General features: G+C 37.6%; 1 protein-coding gene across 1 annotated transcript in view; it reads right to left on the bottom strand.

Annotated features, from left to right (window-relative positions):
- LOC118827732 (kelch-like protein 20) overlaps nt 1–15,917 on the bottom strand; it is a 32,029-nt gene that overhangs the window by 5,628 nt on the left and 10,484 nt on the right. Inside the window, exons 4-5 of the mRNA XM_036599174.1 lie at nt 5,516–5,656; nt 634–767 (exon numbers count right to left, since the gene is read on the bottom strand). Of these exons, the coding sequence (XP_036455067.1) occupies nt 634–767; nt 5,516–5,656 (275 nt within the window). The remainder of the gene's footprint in view (nt 1–633; nt 768–5,515; nt 5,657–15,917) is intronic.

The following is a 15,917-nucleotide window of genomic DNA, read 5'->3' as shown; positions in this document are numbered from 1 at the left end:
GATGTTTCTAATAAAGTGGCCAGTGAGTGAATGTACACGGTAGGTGTTAATAATAGAGTGGCCAGTGAATGCACATTAACTGAATTGATTTATACTATATCTATAGATCTATATCTATACGACTACAATATTGCTCAGGGCCCTTCTTTTACAACTTGAAAGCCAGAACATAACTTTTTCTTTTTGTTATATAACCATGTCTGTATAAGAACCTGAAGAAACATTATATTGCCTCAACCTTGTAAACTTTGGTAAGAGGTCATGGGAGTTTCCTCCAGCCAGCCTTCTCACAGTCAGAAACACATAGCAGCAAAATCCATTTTTTTCCAAGCTATTCTTGGATGTTCCATTTACGAGAAGGATAATGTCTGTGTCATTTGTGCACGTTGTGGACTGGAAGAATATGTGGGCAGATATATACCGTTAAGAGAGGCCTTACCGCCACTCCTGATGCAGACATTATGAAAGCTAAAGAGCCATTACCGATTGTTGAGCGATGTTTTTTTTTTTCTCAGTTTGAGTAAACAGTGGAAAACCACCGTCCATCCCTCGTAGATTGCGGGATAGTGAGATAAGATAAGAATGGGAGTCAGATGTGTTGAGAAACAGATGGCTGGGTTTCTGAGTACTCACCTGAGCTGAGTGGTGTGTCTCCATCTGTGCCGCCCATCACATACAGGTAACCGTCCAGCATCGCAGCGGCGGCTCCTGTCCGAGACTGCCTCATGGGGGACAGTTTAGTCCAGCTCTTTAGCTCTGGAGCAAACCTGTGTGGGGCATTTTAACTATTGCATTACATGCAGCGTAATTACGGTGTATCTGGATGGGCTTCCACATCTCATAAAGTTGTAAAATTGGCACATTAGCAAATCAAAACTATCACTTGTTTGCATTTGGGTTGTCATTAGCAACTGGTAAATTATAAATATATCAAATTAAACATTGCTGGGATGGATCATTGCCATTGCTCGCTGGAAGTCAATGTTACTTTTATGTAAATTTAAGTGTTATTAATACACACTATATGTCCAAAAGTTTATGGACACCTGCTTATCCAATGTTTCTTACAACATCAAGGGTATTAACAGTGTTGCCGTGAGGATTTGATTGCATTCAGTTACAAAAGCATCAGATGCTGATGATGGATGATTAGTTCTGGATCACGCCACTCCGCCTCATTCAAAAGGTGCCAGATGTAGCTCCATCACTCTAGACAACAGAGGTACACTGCTCCTCAGCTCAGTGCTGGACAGTTTTATACCCTTCTAGTTGACGCTTGGCATTTGACATGGTGACCTTACATTCATGTGTGGCTGCTCCAAAGCATCCCATTCTATGGGCAGTACTTTCTATGGACATTATACAAGCTGTGTGTGCAGTTGAACACCTGTGTTTGCAATAGGTGCACCTGAAAGTTGCTAAATTCATTCACTACAAGCGTCTTTTTGGGGGATGGTCTTGAACAAAAAGCATATTTACCATTAATTTGGATCATATACAGTCTTGGCGTCCCTGGTCAAATGACGTTTTGTTGATTTTTCTAACTGAAAATAAGTTAAGGCATTCTCTACAGAGAACACACTTCTGCATGTTTTAATGCATGATTACTAGTTATTTGATTTTAACATATTGGGGGAAAACTACATTAAATTTGACCTGTGCAAAAGCAGTAGACTATTTTATATACTACACATATTGGGCCCTCTCATAGACATGTCAATGCACTATTACACGTTCTATATATATATTCTATATATATTTTATATATATATATATATATATATATATATATATATATATATATATATATATATATATATATCTTTTTCCAAAGGTAAACTCAACAAATTAATAGAAATTGTGCTCTACAATTTGCACAAAAATGCCATGTTTCAGTTTGTTCCCTATGGAGGATGCATTAACTTACTTACTCACTTAGAAAATCAACAATGTCAATCTTACTGGTGGTGTTCAAACCTTTGCATACTGCTGTACACTTTGTGTTCACCTACTAGTTTTTATGAGTTTACCGTTTGTATTAACAACTTTGTCAGCCAATCGAGTGCAACCTTTCTGTGGAAATTCTTGAGTTTATGAGGACTGTCCTAATGCACCACTAATCAATCAGTAGCAAAACTTTGGCCTGTGCTTTGAAAGCAACAAAAAATGGGAAAATGGGTCTGCAAATATACTCTTCATCCACATAACACAAACCATCTGATGATCATTTTATAAATGTCTATATGAAAGGTCCACCAGAGTGCTCACCTATTTCCTGACAGCGCAAGAGTGTAAAATTGAATTATTGAATTTTTTTGACCTTATGAAAAGACAGGACTTTTTGCTTCTGTAGATCAAATCTTTAAAGATGTTTTCAAATTAAGATTTTCTTCTTTATATATATATATATATATATATATATATATATATATATATATATATATATTTATGTATGTGTGTATGTATGTATGTATGTATATATGTATTTATTTATTTATTTATTTATTTAATTTTTAACAAACAATAGCCAATGGCCAATTTCAAAATGCTCATTACATTATACATGTTCAAAATAAATAAGTTCATCAAATTATATTTGATGTGTATTATTTTATTTATTCAAATGCCTTGAGTAGTCATTAATGGTTAAGCATTCAAAATCAACTATTGTCGCTGTTTACCTATGTTAGTTTGTTTATTTGGATTTTGTAAGCAAGGAATTTGAAAAGCTGGGCCTTCACAAGTTTAGTGGGGTAGCCCTGCTCTATAACCTGATTTATCATATTTCATATTTCTCTTATACATAGTGCTGGACATTGAATATCACAATATTTTCCAAAATATATAACAGTGCTTGATGAGATTTATTAGTTGTGCATTATAAAGGGTAATGAGACTGTGCCTCCAAGTACTTTATACTAAAGAATGTTTTACACAGCTGACGTATCCTGCAATGTGCTGGATACCATGTGTAAGACACACAAAATATAATTTAAAGAATTAAAGTTGCTTGGCAATAGGATGACTTCTGTTTTATGAAGAATATTTGCATGAATTTGACACCTACTATCTATCAGTGTCACTGAAACTTAATAAAAGAATCAAGGTATGATAACAATACCAATACACCAGTATAGCTCAGCAATACTTGTATATTTGCTAAAAGTCTAGCATGCTTGCTTGTCTTGTCTTGAATGTTGCATGTTGAATGTGTACACTCACCAGAGCAGAGCTCCTTATATGCATAAACATACTTGGTGTTCCAGGTCAAATAAAACTGATTCTGGTGATACTGATACCCAAATATCTGAGATCAGTTATGTACCATTTTAAAGATCCTCTCACCTGTACTAAAGGATTATCAAACATGTTAAGAAGAGGAGCTTTGTGCTTTCTAATTGTTAAAGTTATCACCAGATGCTCTGCTGTACTGTTGAAGTACATGGAGAGGGGGGTGAGCCAGCGTGTGGGATTCAATAGACTGATTATGTTGTGAGGTTGCCAGTTGGATGACTTTTATAGAGGGATAAGATATAATGACAACAGGCAGGGGCTCAATAGCCAGGACAAACGACAAGGGAGAAACTGGACAGCTTTGCTTGCAGCTTCTTGTCAAGTGAAATACCCCTAAAAGGATACCATTAATCAGGATGTGGGCATTTGAAAGAATCAATAAATGTATTTTCTGCACCCACTGTTGCCATAGTTTGAAGGAGAACACTTTGTTGTTGAATGCATTCAATGTATCCACTGACAATCAAGATTGAAGTGCCTTGTAGTCATAGATAATATGAAGGACTCTCAGGATGATATCATATTGTTGCTGATTAACCTTGATTTACATTGTAGGCCCACTTTCATGTGTCTAGACACCCTCTCTAATTAGTGAATGACGCTAATTAGTGAGCTTGTGTAATCTACATAGCAAAGCACTGCAAACGAATGGGATGCTCTGGAGCAGCCATGTATGATCTTAAGGTCATGACCATTGCTGAATGTCGCTTAGAGGGGAATAAATCTCCCCAAGCACTGAGCTATGGAGAACTAATCATTCAATATCAGTACCTGACCTAACAACAGTAATGATATCCTAATCTGTTTTTAACAAAACATAACTGAACCTCTTTAATAATCTTTGGAATTACATTTCATCATCATACCAATACCTCATCATTTTCTAGTCAGCACTGAACAGCTTAAGCCCCTACATGGCTGCGGGCCTGCCAACAGGCCCAAAGTTTTATTACATACTTCTATAACCTAAGAATAGCTCAACCAGTTTGCATTGAAGTCCCTGTGGTTACTGAATAATAAGCTGGGATGAATAACGAGCCTGGGATTTTAAGGGGTTAAGAGGTCTGCCTGATCTACACTTTTGATCATCTTTCTTCCAGGGTTTAGGCAGCATAGTAATTGCTGCTGTCTCTTAAAGGTTTTAGGTGCACTCCACAGATCAAAGCTTCTTTAATCATGTCTATGAGAGGGGCCAATAACAAATTCAGGCCTTGCAGTACTGGGAATTTATCAATTGTTTTGCTGTTCAGGAAAAAAATAATAACAAATAGCACCATTCGCTCAGCAACATCAGCATTCTCTTGCCGTTTCCTGGAAGTTGTAGTCCATCAAATTTTTTTTTAGAAAGCATAGTATTACCAGTACATTCTGATCAATACAACATATTTCGAGTGATCTGGTCAATGCACTATGACACGATACTTCCAAAAGTTTGTAGGCACCTCAATCCCATTTTTTCCTTCTGAAATGAGAAGGCTGCTCTAGATGTTGCAATGTTGCTAGAAAGATCTGATTGCATTCACCCACAAAAACATTAATGAGGTCAGGTAGTGATTTTAGGTGATTAGTTCTGGATCACAAACTCCACTCTTGCTCATCCCAAAGGCACTGGATGGAGCTCCAACACTCCAGAGAGAGCAGTTCCACAGCCCAATGCCATGTGCTCCTGCTTCAGAGCATCTCATTATAATAGCAATGCTTTTCTACGGAGACTATACAAGCTTTATGTGGGCAACTGCAAATGCCTGTGTCAGCAATGGGTGCATCTTAACGTAGCTGAATTCAGTAATTAGATGTCTGGATACTTCTGGAAATACTGTGCATCTATGGGTCTATCTGTGTATCTATTTCTCTATATTTGAGAATGGTATTTTAGTTTTAGCTACACTTTTCTCCCCATCCATTTGAAATATGTATGATATTTGCCTTATCTGATAACAGCTGACAGTCAGAGAACCAGCTGTTTCTCTCTCCCTCCCTCTTTCTCTCATTTCACCAAAACACACTCTTGTCCATATGGTGCTTTCAAACACCAGATTAAGAATTTCACATTAATATGCTCACTTTTAATATTCTTATCATAATAATGCTGCTGCGTTCACAATACATAATCTCTATTTGAAACCCCCTGGAGCCTCATTTGCCACAGTTATTATAACAGACATTTGAGGCAGTTTGGGTTATATGAGTGGCAGATGTCAGGTATGTTTAGGCGGGTTACCTTTCCACAGTGTTGGTGCAGGCAGTGCCATCATATCCCCCCAGGGCATACATGTACCCATCCATCTCCAGCACACACACACCACTACGGGGGCTGCTCAGGGATGCCTCACTGCTCCACTCGTTCGTTACGGGGTCATACCTGAAGGCACAGGTGACAGTGTTGACTCCTTGTCATTAACTAACATTCAACTACACATCTTTTAACTGCAATTGCATGCTAAGGTGAATGTGATATGTTTTTCTATAAATCCTATAAACCTAACTGTAACCTTGACTTCAACCCCAAACCTAAACCTAATCCTAAATCTAATCCTACACTCTTTTACAAATAGTTCTTCAAGAGTTCTTTAGTAAAGGCAATGGTTTGTGATAGAACCATGAACCATTTTAATGTATTTTAATTTTCTAGTGAAATGATTCTTTTCTATGATGGAGAAACAGTTGTACATGGTTCTTCAAAGAGCCCCTTTAAAAATGGCTCTATATAGTACCAAAAAGGGTTCCAATGTTGTTACGAGTCAAAGAACCCTTTTCCAGGACTATACAGAACCCTTTTTGCTAAGAGCATAACTCCAGATAAAGATGTTATAGACAGTGTGTTTAGAGTTTGAACATCTGTAGATAATCTATAGGGGGCAATTATATGGTAACATAACATTTCATTACTAGTAAGAATTCCTGCCTTTCCCAGGTCTGTAATTTGAAACATAGAGGGAAAGAGGTATGATGCAAGTGCAAGTCTTTTGTTTTATTGAAATTACAAAGAAAATGAAACCACAAAGGCGACTAAACCTAAAATGAACACTATTGACAAAAAATAAAGAGGACAAAGAGACATGAAGTAACCACCTAGGGGTGGGGGCCGGGGGCGGGGGGGCAACAAAACAGGGCCTAACAAACCAATACACCAAGCAAAGCCAAGACAAACAACCAGGGGTACAAATACACAGAGAACACATCAGAAACACCTGGGGCAAATGAAAGGGCGGGGCTACAGATTACACACAGGTAAGACAGATGACAAGGAGGCAGGACAGGGGAGGAGACAGAGACCAAAACAACAAAATCACATGGCAAGACACATGAGGCAAGGTAAACAAAGGCAGACACAAACAGAAACAAAGAAAGACAAGAAAAGATGCTACAATTTTAATGGAGGGAAGAATTTTACTAATGTGAAATACACTTTAACCACTTGGGCTTATTCAATTGTCACAAGCAAAAATTAAATTTTGACATGTTGAAATGTGAATTATTATTTATTTGAATTGATTTGACTAGTAAAGTGTTGCATGTAATGATAAAATGTTTAGACTTTACATGTAACTGTTAACCTTTCACTTGAAAAATCAATTCAAATATTTGAAATGTATTTTACTTTCCAGTGACTGAATTAGCATATGCTAAAATCTAATTCATGCTGCTGCAACACATGGTGAAGCAGATGAGAATGCCAGATGCATTTATGAGTTGTTTTTCAAGGGTCCAGGGAAAACAGAAGGCACGGGGGATTTAGAAAAGCAAAGAAACAATGAAAGACTAGACTAAAAAAACATGATGAAGAACAAAGAGACTGAGTAAACAAGAACAAAACCATGAGAGCACTGAGCTAACAAACATAACATCAATACCAATCAACCACTAAAGTGAGACAAAAGGCTACAAATACACAAATACAAACACTGGAGGCATTAATGCCTGGGTGGGCTTACATGTGACACACAGGTAAACATGAGAAAACAAAGGTGGAGCTGGAGAGACTGGAGACAGCAGAGGGAATCCTTCATGTGAAGTCCTACTAGTGAAAGTGTTTTTTTTTTTTTATATGAAATCAAATTTTTAATCTGTGTTTTCGCTGGTATTTCTAATATTTTTGCTGCTAAATTCCCAATTTTAGAAATTGTGGATTAAAAACTAAAACAGCTTTCCATATAAATCCCTCTCAGGATGATTGTGTGCAACGATTTGTGACATGACCATGAGGCCTTTAACCTTAAGAAGTCATGTTTATTACTGGAGGTAGCAAAAACATGTAAATCTATGTAACTGTTGCTCACTTGTCAGTGATTGCAATGAGTGGCAAATTTTTGCTGAAAGTGTAAATTGCTCCAGAGTGTCACAGCGTTCGCACTATAGTCTGGAGATCAAGAGTTCAATCCAATTATACTCTCTTGGACATCCATGGCTGGAGTCCACAAGAGCATAATTGCCCTCACTCTCTCTGGGTGGGTAGGATGCCCCCCACCACCCCCATCACTCAGCACAGTATTAGCCAACGTGGGTGTCTGTTAGCTGATGTAACAGAATTGGCACTTAGTTTTCTTCTCCAGGTGTGTTGAGATGTCCAATGACGTGTGTTAGTGACAGTCTGAAAAGAGGTGAAGTGGCCAGGCCAGAGTGGGATGTGTTTTCAGACAAGGAGTTACATTATGCAGACCAGCCCACCCCAAACTCTGACTATTTCTCCTGCTACACACACAAGCACACAAACACACACACACACACACACACACACACACACACACACACACACACACACACACACACACACACACACAAAATAAGTTGTTCTAAAATTTGTGAGTCTTCATCTTCTTCATTTCTAATCTAGCTGCATTTGTGTGCTCTCAGTCATCACCAGGAGCTGGAGAGCAAAATGTATGGCTTCTGTTGACACTCTGTCTGCCTGCTATCACTGTTCAAACCAGACTAAATAAATATTTCAGATTGATAGCCAGTATTTCTAGAAATCTCATCCTCAATATCCGCTTACCATCCTCTGTATTCAAAGACCATACATAGTTATTAGCTCCACCCCCCTTATACCTTCATTATATAGACCATTCTACAGCAGTAGTTCAAATTGCAGTCCCACAGTTAAACAAATGAATGCATAAATAAATAAATAAATAAATAAATAACAATTAAGTATTTAGACCTTAGATATTCACAAGGATTATGTTGTGTTTAAAAACAAGTCATGACTAGTAGTAATACACTAAATAAGTACATAATTATAATTTCTAGCATATTTTCTATTGGACAGTGTCTGTCCCAAACACTAACCCCTAAATTTCAACCTGTGAAAATAATACTGACATTTTTTTCATAAAAGATCTTTTTGAATTCATTTAGAGTGAAGTTGGAAGATTTAGATTTATCAAAAGTGTTTGTTTTTTAGTCCATAGGTGGAGCCTTATTTTAGCCACACCCCTTCATTTTAGAGCAGGAAGTGAGACTGCATCCCTGTCTCTCATGGCCACATGGTGAGCAGTTAGATCTCATTGTTTTGGAGTAAATGTATCCCAAAGTCTAAAAATCAGTGTGTAACATCAAGAATTCTCACTATTGAGACACATTTTCTGCAATTAATTACATTTTTTGTGTATTAATGAAATGATTTTCTGTGTGTACAACTGTTCAAAGCTGTCTTTGCCAATTGTGTTCTGCTAAAATTATTGATTATATAAACATACATTTTTTCTGCACATTCAATTGCACATTTTCTATTGATTTGCTGAGTTTCATATATTAGAAAAAATAAACATGTAACATATACAATGTGCCATAACATTCGCACAGGCCGCATTTTATGATTTTGCAATGCATTAAATTCAGTAAATAAACAGTAATTGTGCATTAAAATGTGCAGAAGTGTGTTCTCCGTAGAGGATGTGTTCACTTACTTTCACTTGGAAAATCAAGAAAACAAATTGAGGGTGCCAAAACTTTAGAACAAACCTGTTCAAACTATCCAGCCTACTGTTCAGCATTTTAGCCCTACTCATTCACAGTACAGTTATAAGGAGTGTTTCAGCCTGGACTGTTTCTTGAATTAGGTGTAATACAGGGCAGCAGATCAGAACAGAGCTTATTTACATAGATAAGTCTTAAAGACACTGTAATATAAACAGCCTGTTTGATTCTGAGAGATAGGAAGAGGCTGGAAAATGGAAAAATGCTCTTGTAAAATCAATTATGATTCTTTTGATACATAAAACCACACAAATATCATGAGGGGACCTCAGTGACAGCAGTCAAATACAGGACAAATGTAGCATATGAGCCCTTTAGTATCTACTAAATTGAAGATGACATTCTAGTAAATCAGTAAACAATTTTTGTTTATCAACATGCTTTTGTTTTGCTCCACTTTTGCAGTGCCAGAAAAATGATTGGTGAGCAAAGAGCAGAGCAGGACATCATTACTGGATGATTGGATTATTCTCTCATCAGCTGCAGAGCCAAGAGTGTCCTGTCTGAGTAGTAGGAGGCTGAGAATGTGTATGTGTGTATGTGTGTTCATGTGTGTTTGTGTGTGTCTGAGGAGCTGTCTCCCATGGCTGTCATTTACTGTCAGCACTCCACCCGGGGCTTCAGGTTGCTAATTGAAAGCCCATTTTGTGTGTGTGTGCATGTGTGTGTATCATTCACACAGACGCACACACACACAGACACACACTGCTGTCTGTCAACTCAATCTGACCATCAGCCCTCTCCATTTGCTTGCCAGTGCGCTCTGAAGAAATTAATGCTGTGACTTTACTTGGCGCAAATGGGCACATTAATAATTCCAATATAAAATGTCATTGCTGTCCTAAGAAAAACAAGTATCTCCAAAATGGCAGCTTTACAGGAGAAGGCAAAAATGTTCTTTACTTTTACTGTAAGTTAATGTAAAGATTATCCCAAGAAATATTTCTATTGGTCAGTCCCTCATGCAATATTCACATAATGTAAATGAGAGCTGCTGAGCTTAAATGACATAAAAAAAATTAAAATACGAAAAAAAAATAGATACTTCTTCTTTTTAGACAGCAAAGATGTTCACAGTTCAGTCTTCAAAGTCAGTTGCATTTTCTGCTTCTCAGAGTATACCTAATTTCCAAACACATGCAGTGATGTTGAGGTCTGGACTCTGGGGTGGTCAGTCCACCGTTCTGAGAACACCAGCAGCTTCTTTGACTTTTAAATTGTCTTCTCTTTTGTCTGTTTCCTTTTCTCAGTAAGGGCTTCTTGACAGCTGCACATCCTTTCAGATGCATAGTGTTGAGTTGTCTTCTCACAGTGGAAGGACGGACAGAAACACCTGTGGATTTTTTTCAGATCTGAAGCAAAAGTGGAGCTTGATTTTCTCCTCTCTCTCAAAGATGAAAGTGTTAAGTACTGTTTATTTGATGCTGACAGTTTTGTTGGTCTACCAGCTCTTTTGTGGTTGTGAGGACTCCCATTTTCTCTGTCATTTTTAATATTTTTTGAACTCCAGTTTTGGTAACTCCAGTATTTTTATTTACTTTTATTCAAGCAGATTATACTATATCTAAATAGTTTGGAAGAGGAGGGATAATGCTATGGGTTTTTCCAGGGGTTGGCCTAGACCCCTTAGTTCCAGTGAAGGGAAATCTTAATGCTTTAGCATATCAAGACGTTTTGGACCATTCTATACTTCCAACTTTGTGGAAAAGTTTGGGGAAGGCCCTTTTCTTTTCCAGCATTACTGAGCCCCAGTGGACAAAGCAAGGTCCATAAAGGCATGGCTGGGTGAGTTTGGTGTAGAAGAACTTGACTGGCACTTATAGAGCCCTGACCTCGATCCCATCAAACACCTTTAGGATGAACTAGAACACAGATTGTGATCCAGGCCCTCTCGTCCAACATCAGTGTCTGACCTCACATATGCTCTTCTGGACAAATGAGCAAAAATTCCCACAGACACACAACAAAATCTTGTAGAAAGCTTCCCAGAAGAGTGGAAACTCTTATAGCTGCAAAGGGGGACCAACTCTGTATTAATGCCCATAGATTTAGAATGGGACATCATAAAAGTTCCTGAAGGTGTATTGTTTAGATGTCCCAATACTTTTGTCTGTATAGTGTATAATTGTTCACAAAGAACATAAACTATCATTCAGTAGTTTAGAAACTCTTTTCATATTAGTAATTTGAAAAGTTATCTGCCTGAAATTTGATCAGAACATTTCAAACAGGAGGCATTCTGGATGTTTTAGTCTTTAAATTTTATTCTCAGTGTTATTCAGCTTCCTCATTTTAAAAGCACTCCTTCTTATCAGTTAAAACCTATGACGTTTTAGACTAGTAGCATGTTACGTGCACGTATACGATTTTTTTTTTCTTTTCTTTCTCTCTCTCTCTCCTCTTTCACCCAACCAGATCGTGGTGCTGGTGTGGATAAAAGGACCAATGTGGACAACATATGCTTGGCTGTGCTCTACCCTCTACCAATCCGGATGGCTGCTTTCTGCAAAGGGGCGGGCCTTGGCAGATAAAAGGACTCACCTGAGACTAGTTACGGAGGGGAATGTCTAGCGTGCATGAGACTTGTAGTGTCAAGCTGTGTTACTTTAGCCGTGAATATGTAACCAGTAGTGCTAGTCTCCTGTGCTCCCTCTCTAGTTCTCTCTCTCTCCCAGCGCATGTGTGGACAGGCAAGTTGGGCGCGCCTATACATGTGCATACACATCAGGTAAGGGGCGAGTGCCACCCGCTGTATTTTGGTGAGGATTAGACTTGGCTAGGCAGATTAGATTTTGGTTTTCTTTGTTTCATTTCTTTGGCACCGTCCTCCGTCCACCCTTGCGGTTGGTTGGGTCCCCTTAGTCAATGTTCTCGCATACTTGGTGGTTAGTTAACTCCTTTTCTTTTAATCTATACGCATTCAGCTCAGCTTATTATATTAACTATCTTTCCTTGCAAAAATATTGTTCCTGTATCAGACACTTTTGCAAGTGAGAAGCAAAACTAAAGACTTGATTGCAAACGCCACTATTGTGTACTTGTGTCCTTCCCTTCCGTCTCCATCACATGCCATGTTATTTCCCCTCCACCCCTAGCTACATCTGAGGGGAACGTAACATAGCATCATAAAAGAATCATTTTAAACATGTATCTTAGTGAATAGTGATTCCAAAATTTTGCACAGTTGTATATTTTGGCTTTAACAAAGCCGATTTAACATATCAAACAAAACACTGCTTAGATTGTATAAAGACTACAAAACTGAAGGAAGAACTGTTAAAAGAAAATTCAATATGTACATTTATCAATAGTCTAAAAAACCTTTTGAATTGTGATTAAACAATGCAAAAGTTTGGGAACACTGCGTTCAGTTAAAAAGATGTTGCAGATAGAAATATGAAATGATTCTATTATGATGCTATTATTATTACTAAGTGACATCAAGTCTGTTCTGATGCCTGTTGATCATATGGACAGTGTTTCTCCAGAATATCCTGTCTTCTGTTTGGGTCTTCAGGTTTTTGAATGGCTGATTGATGATTCCTCTGATTGTATCCATCTATCTTGTTGCTGATCATCCTCTTCCTCATTTACCTTCATCTCTTCCACACATAATGGTCTTTCTTAATGACTTACTTCTCATAATAAGAGCTTTAGTTTGGTCATTGGGCTTTGAGTGAGAGGCTTGATTTGTTAGAGGATCCATTCATTTGTTTTCTTTGTCATTCAAAGAACTCTCAAAAGTCTTCACCAGCACCAAAGTTCAAAAGCATCTATATTTTACCTGTCTTGCTTGTTTACTGTCCAGCTTTCACATCCATAATGAACCGCAGAGAGGATCACAGCCTGAACAATTCTGATCATTGCATTTAAAGATTTTTTCCAGTTTCTTCATCCTTGTTCTGCTGAGTACCAATCTGTGCTGTATTTCTTGGGTGCTGGATCCTCTGTTGTTAATAATTGATGCCAGTAGGCAAAAGCTGTCCACCATTTCCACATCTTCTCCATCAGTGGTGAAGTTAGCAGTCTTCATATTGAGCTGCTGCTACTCTATAATTTCACATCGTGCAACTTATTGATAGGAAGCTGTGAAAAATGCTGGGTGTGTTCAGAATGATAAACGGATCTATAGATGATTCTGACTAAGAAATCTGTGCAACACTGAGAATAAAGTTTTAATAAAATGAATCTCCAGAATGCCTTCAATTTGACAAGTGGTGATCAAATCTGATGCTGATAAGTTATCAAAAATGACTGTAAATAAATGATCGCAGTATATTATTTATCATTTAATACCCTTTTGGTGTTCCCAAAAACCTAAAACATTAAATAAACATCTTGAAATTCTGTACATTATGGTGTGCAGCTTATGATATTGGTATGTATGCTGTATACTTAATTATTGAAGAAAAATAACAGCACTTCTTAATATGACAAGTGGGTCCAAACTTTTCAGTGCTAGTGAATATGTTTACATCTGGTTCTGCTCCATTTAATTAAACTCATTATGTTAGGAGTAGTTCAGTTTCACAAGAAACAAATGGGTTTCATTAGATCTGCCATTCCTGGCCAACATACATGTTTTGCTCATTTTCTAAGTGAAAATAAGTTAAAACATACTCTACAAAAAAACACATTTAAATATGGGCTTAACAAATTGGACAAAAAAATAGAAAACAGAAAATCTGTCATAACTTTTGCAAAGACCACATTTTATGTTTTATTTTTTATTTCCAATATGTTCAATTCAGCAAATAAACAGTAATTGTGTAGTAAAATGGGCAGAAGTGTGTTCCATGTAGAGGATGTGTTCACTTACTTTTACTAAAATCAACAAAACATGTTATTTGTCCAGGGGTGCCCAAACATTTGCATACAGCTTTATATTTGTAGAAATACACTCACTGAGCACTTTATTAGTAACACCTTCTTGTATCTACACTCTTTATTCATTTTATCAGCTTCACTTACATATAAGTACACTTTGTAGTTCTACAGTTACAGACTGTAGTCCATCTGTTTCTCTGTATACGTTTTAACGTCCACTTACTGTCCACTCCACTTCGAGATGTAAAGTCAGATACGACAGCTCATCTGCTGCTGCACAGTTTGCTTTGTTCATCCTCTAGTCCTTCATCAGTGGTCACATTGAAGAACAGGGTAAAAAGGGGCTAACAAATGATATGCAGAGAAACAGACGGACCACAGTCTGTAATTGTAGAACTACAAAGTGCACCTATATGTAAGTGGAGCTGATAAAATAGACAATGAATGTAGATACAAGGAAGTGTTCCTAATAAAGTGCTCAGTGAGTGTGTATGTTCATGTATTTTGTTATTCACGTGGACCCAATGTATGTATTTGAGTCATGTCACTCTGAAACACTGTTTCTGTCAGTGCATGTTTACACAGACACACATTGTACTGCCAGTTCTTATCAGCTCATAAAACCCAGTCTGGAGCTCTGATGAATAATCTAGACTGACTGTCCCTGTGGCTGGTGTAGCCAAGGCTGCTAAACATTCAAAATGACATTAAACCTCTTCATAATCATCACAAAGCACAGATGAACTGGGATATTTTAAGTAAGAGACACATCTGAAATGAAAAGTTGTGAGTTACTGATGTATACGGATGACTGACTGATCTAATAGACACCATTAAGGGCCCATATCCCAAATTTTCCTGTATGTTATTACAACCCCATTTTCTAAAAAGTTGGGACGCTGTGCAAAATGTAAATAAAAACAAAATGCAATGATATGCAAATCATATAACCCCTATATTTAATTGAAAATAGTATAAAGACAACATATTAAATGTTGAAACTGAGAAACTTGGTTGTTTTTTTTGAAAAATATATCCTCATTTTGAATTTGATGCCAACAACACGTTCTAAAAAAGTTGGGAGGGGGCCAACAAAAGGTTGGTAACGTTGTGTCATGATAAAAAAAAACCTGGTGGTTGATTGGCAACAGGTCAGTAACATGAATGGGTGTAAAAAAGCATCCCAGAGAGTCTTTCAGAAGTAAAGATTAGGAGGGTTCAACACTCTGAGAAAGACTGTGTTGGCAAATAGTGCAACAATTCAAGAATAATGTTTCTCAACACAAAATAGCAAAGAACTTTTGTTTTTCATCATCTACGGTACATAATAACATCAGAAGATTCTGGAGGAATCTCTGTATGCAAGGGAGAAGGCCAAAAACCAGTATTTGCTGGCTATGATCTTTGGGCCCTCAGGTGGCACTGTTTTAAAAACAAACATGATTCTGCAGTGGAAATCACTGCATGGGCTCAGAAACACTTCTGAAAACCACTGTCTGTGAGAACAGTTCATCACTGCATCCACAAATGCAAGTTAAAACTCTAAAATGCAAAGAAGAAACCAAATATAAACAGGATCCAGAAATACTGCCACCTTCTCTGGGCCCGAGCTCTCATTTAAATGGACTAAGGGAAAGTGGAAAAGTGTCCTGTGGTCTGATGAATCAACATTTGAATTTCTTTTTGGAAATGATGGACACTGTGTCCTCCGGGCCAAAGACCACTCAGCTTGTTATCAGTGCACAGTTCAAAAGCCAGTATTCATGATGACATAGGGGTGCATTAGTGCGCATGGCATGGGTGGTATGCATCTGTGA

This window comes from Colossoma macropomum, unplaced genomic scaffold (assembly GCF_904425465.1).
Source record: "Colossoma macropomum unplaced genomic scaffold, Colossoma_macropomum, whole genome shotgun sequence".
In the NCBI taxonomy this organism is placed as follows: Eukaryota; Metazoa; Chordata; class Actinopteri; order Characiformes; family Serrasalmidae; genus Colossoma; species Colossoma macropomum.
The sequence above is the reverse complement of the archived record's forward strand: the minus strand, read 5'-3'. Positions and strand labels throughout refer to the sequence as shown.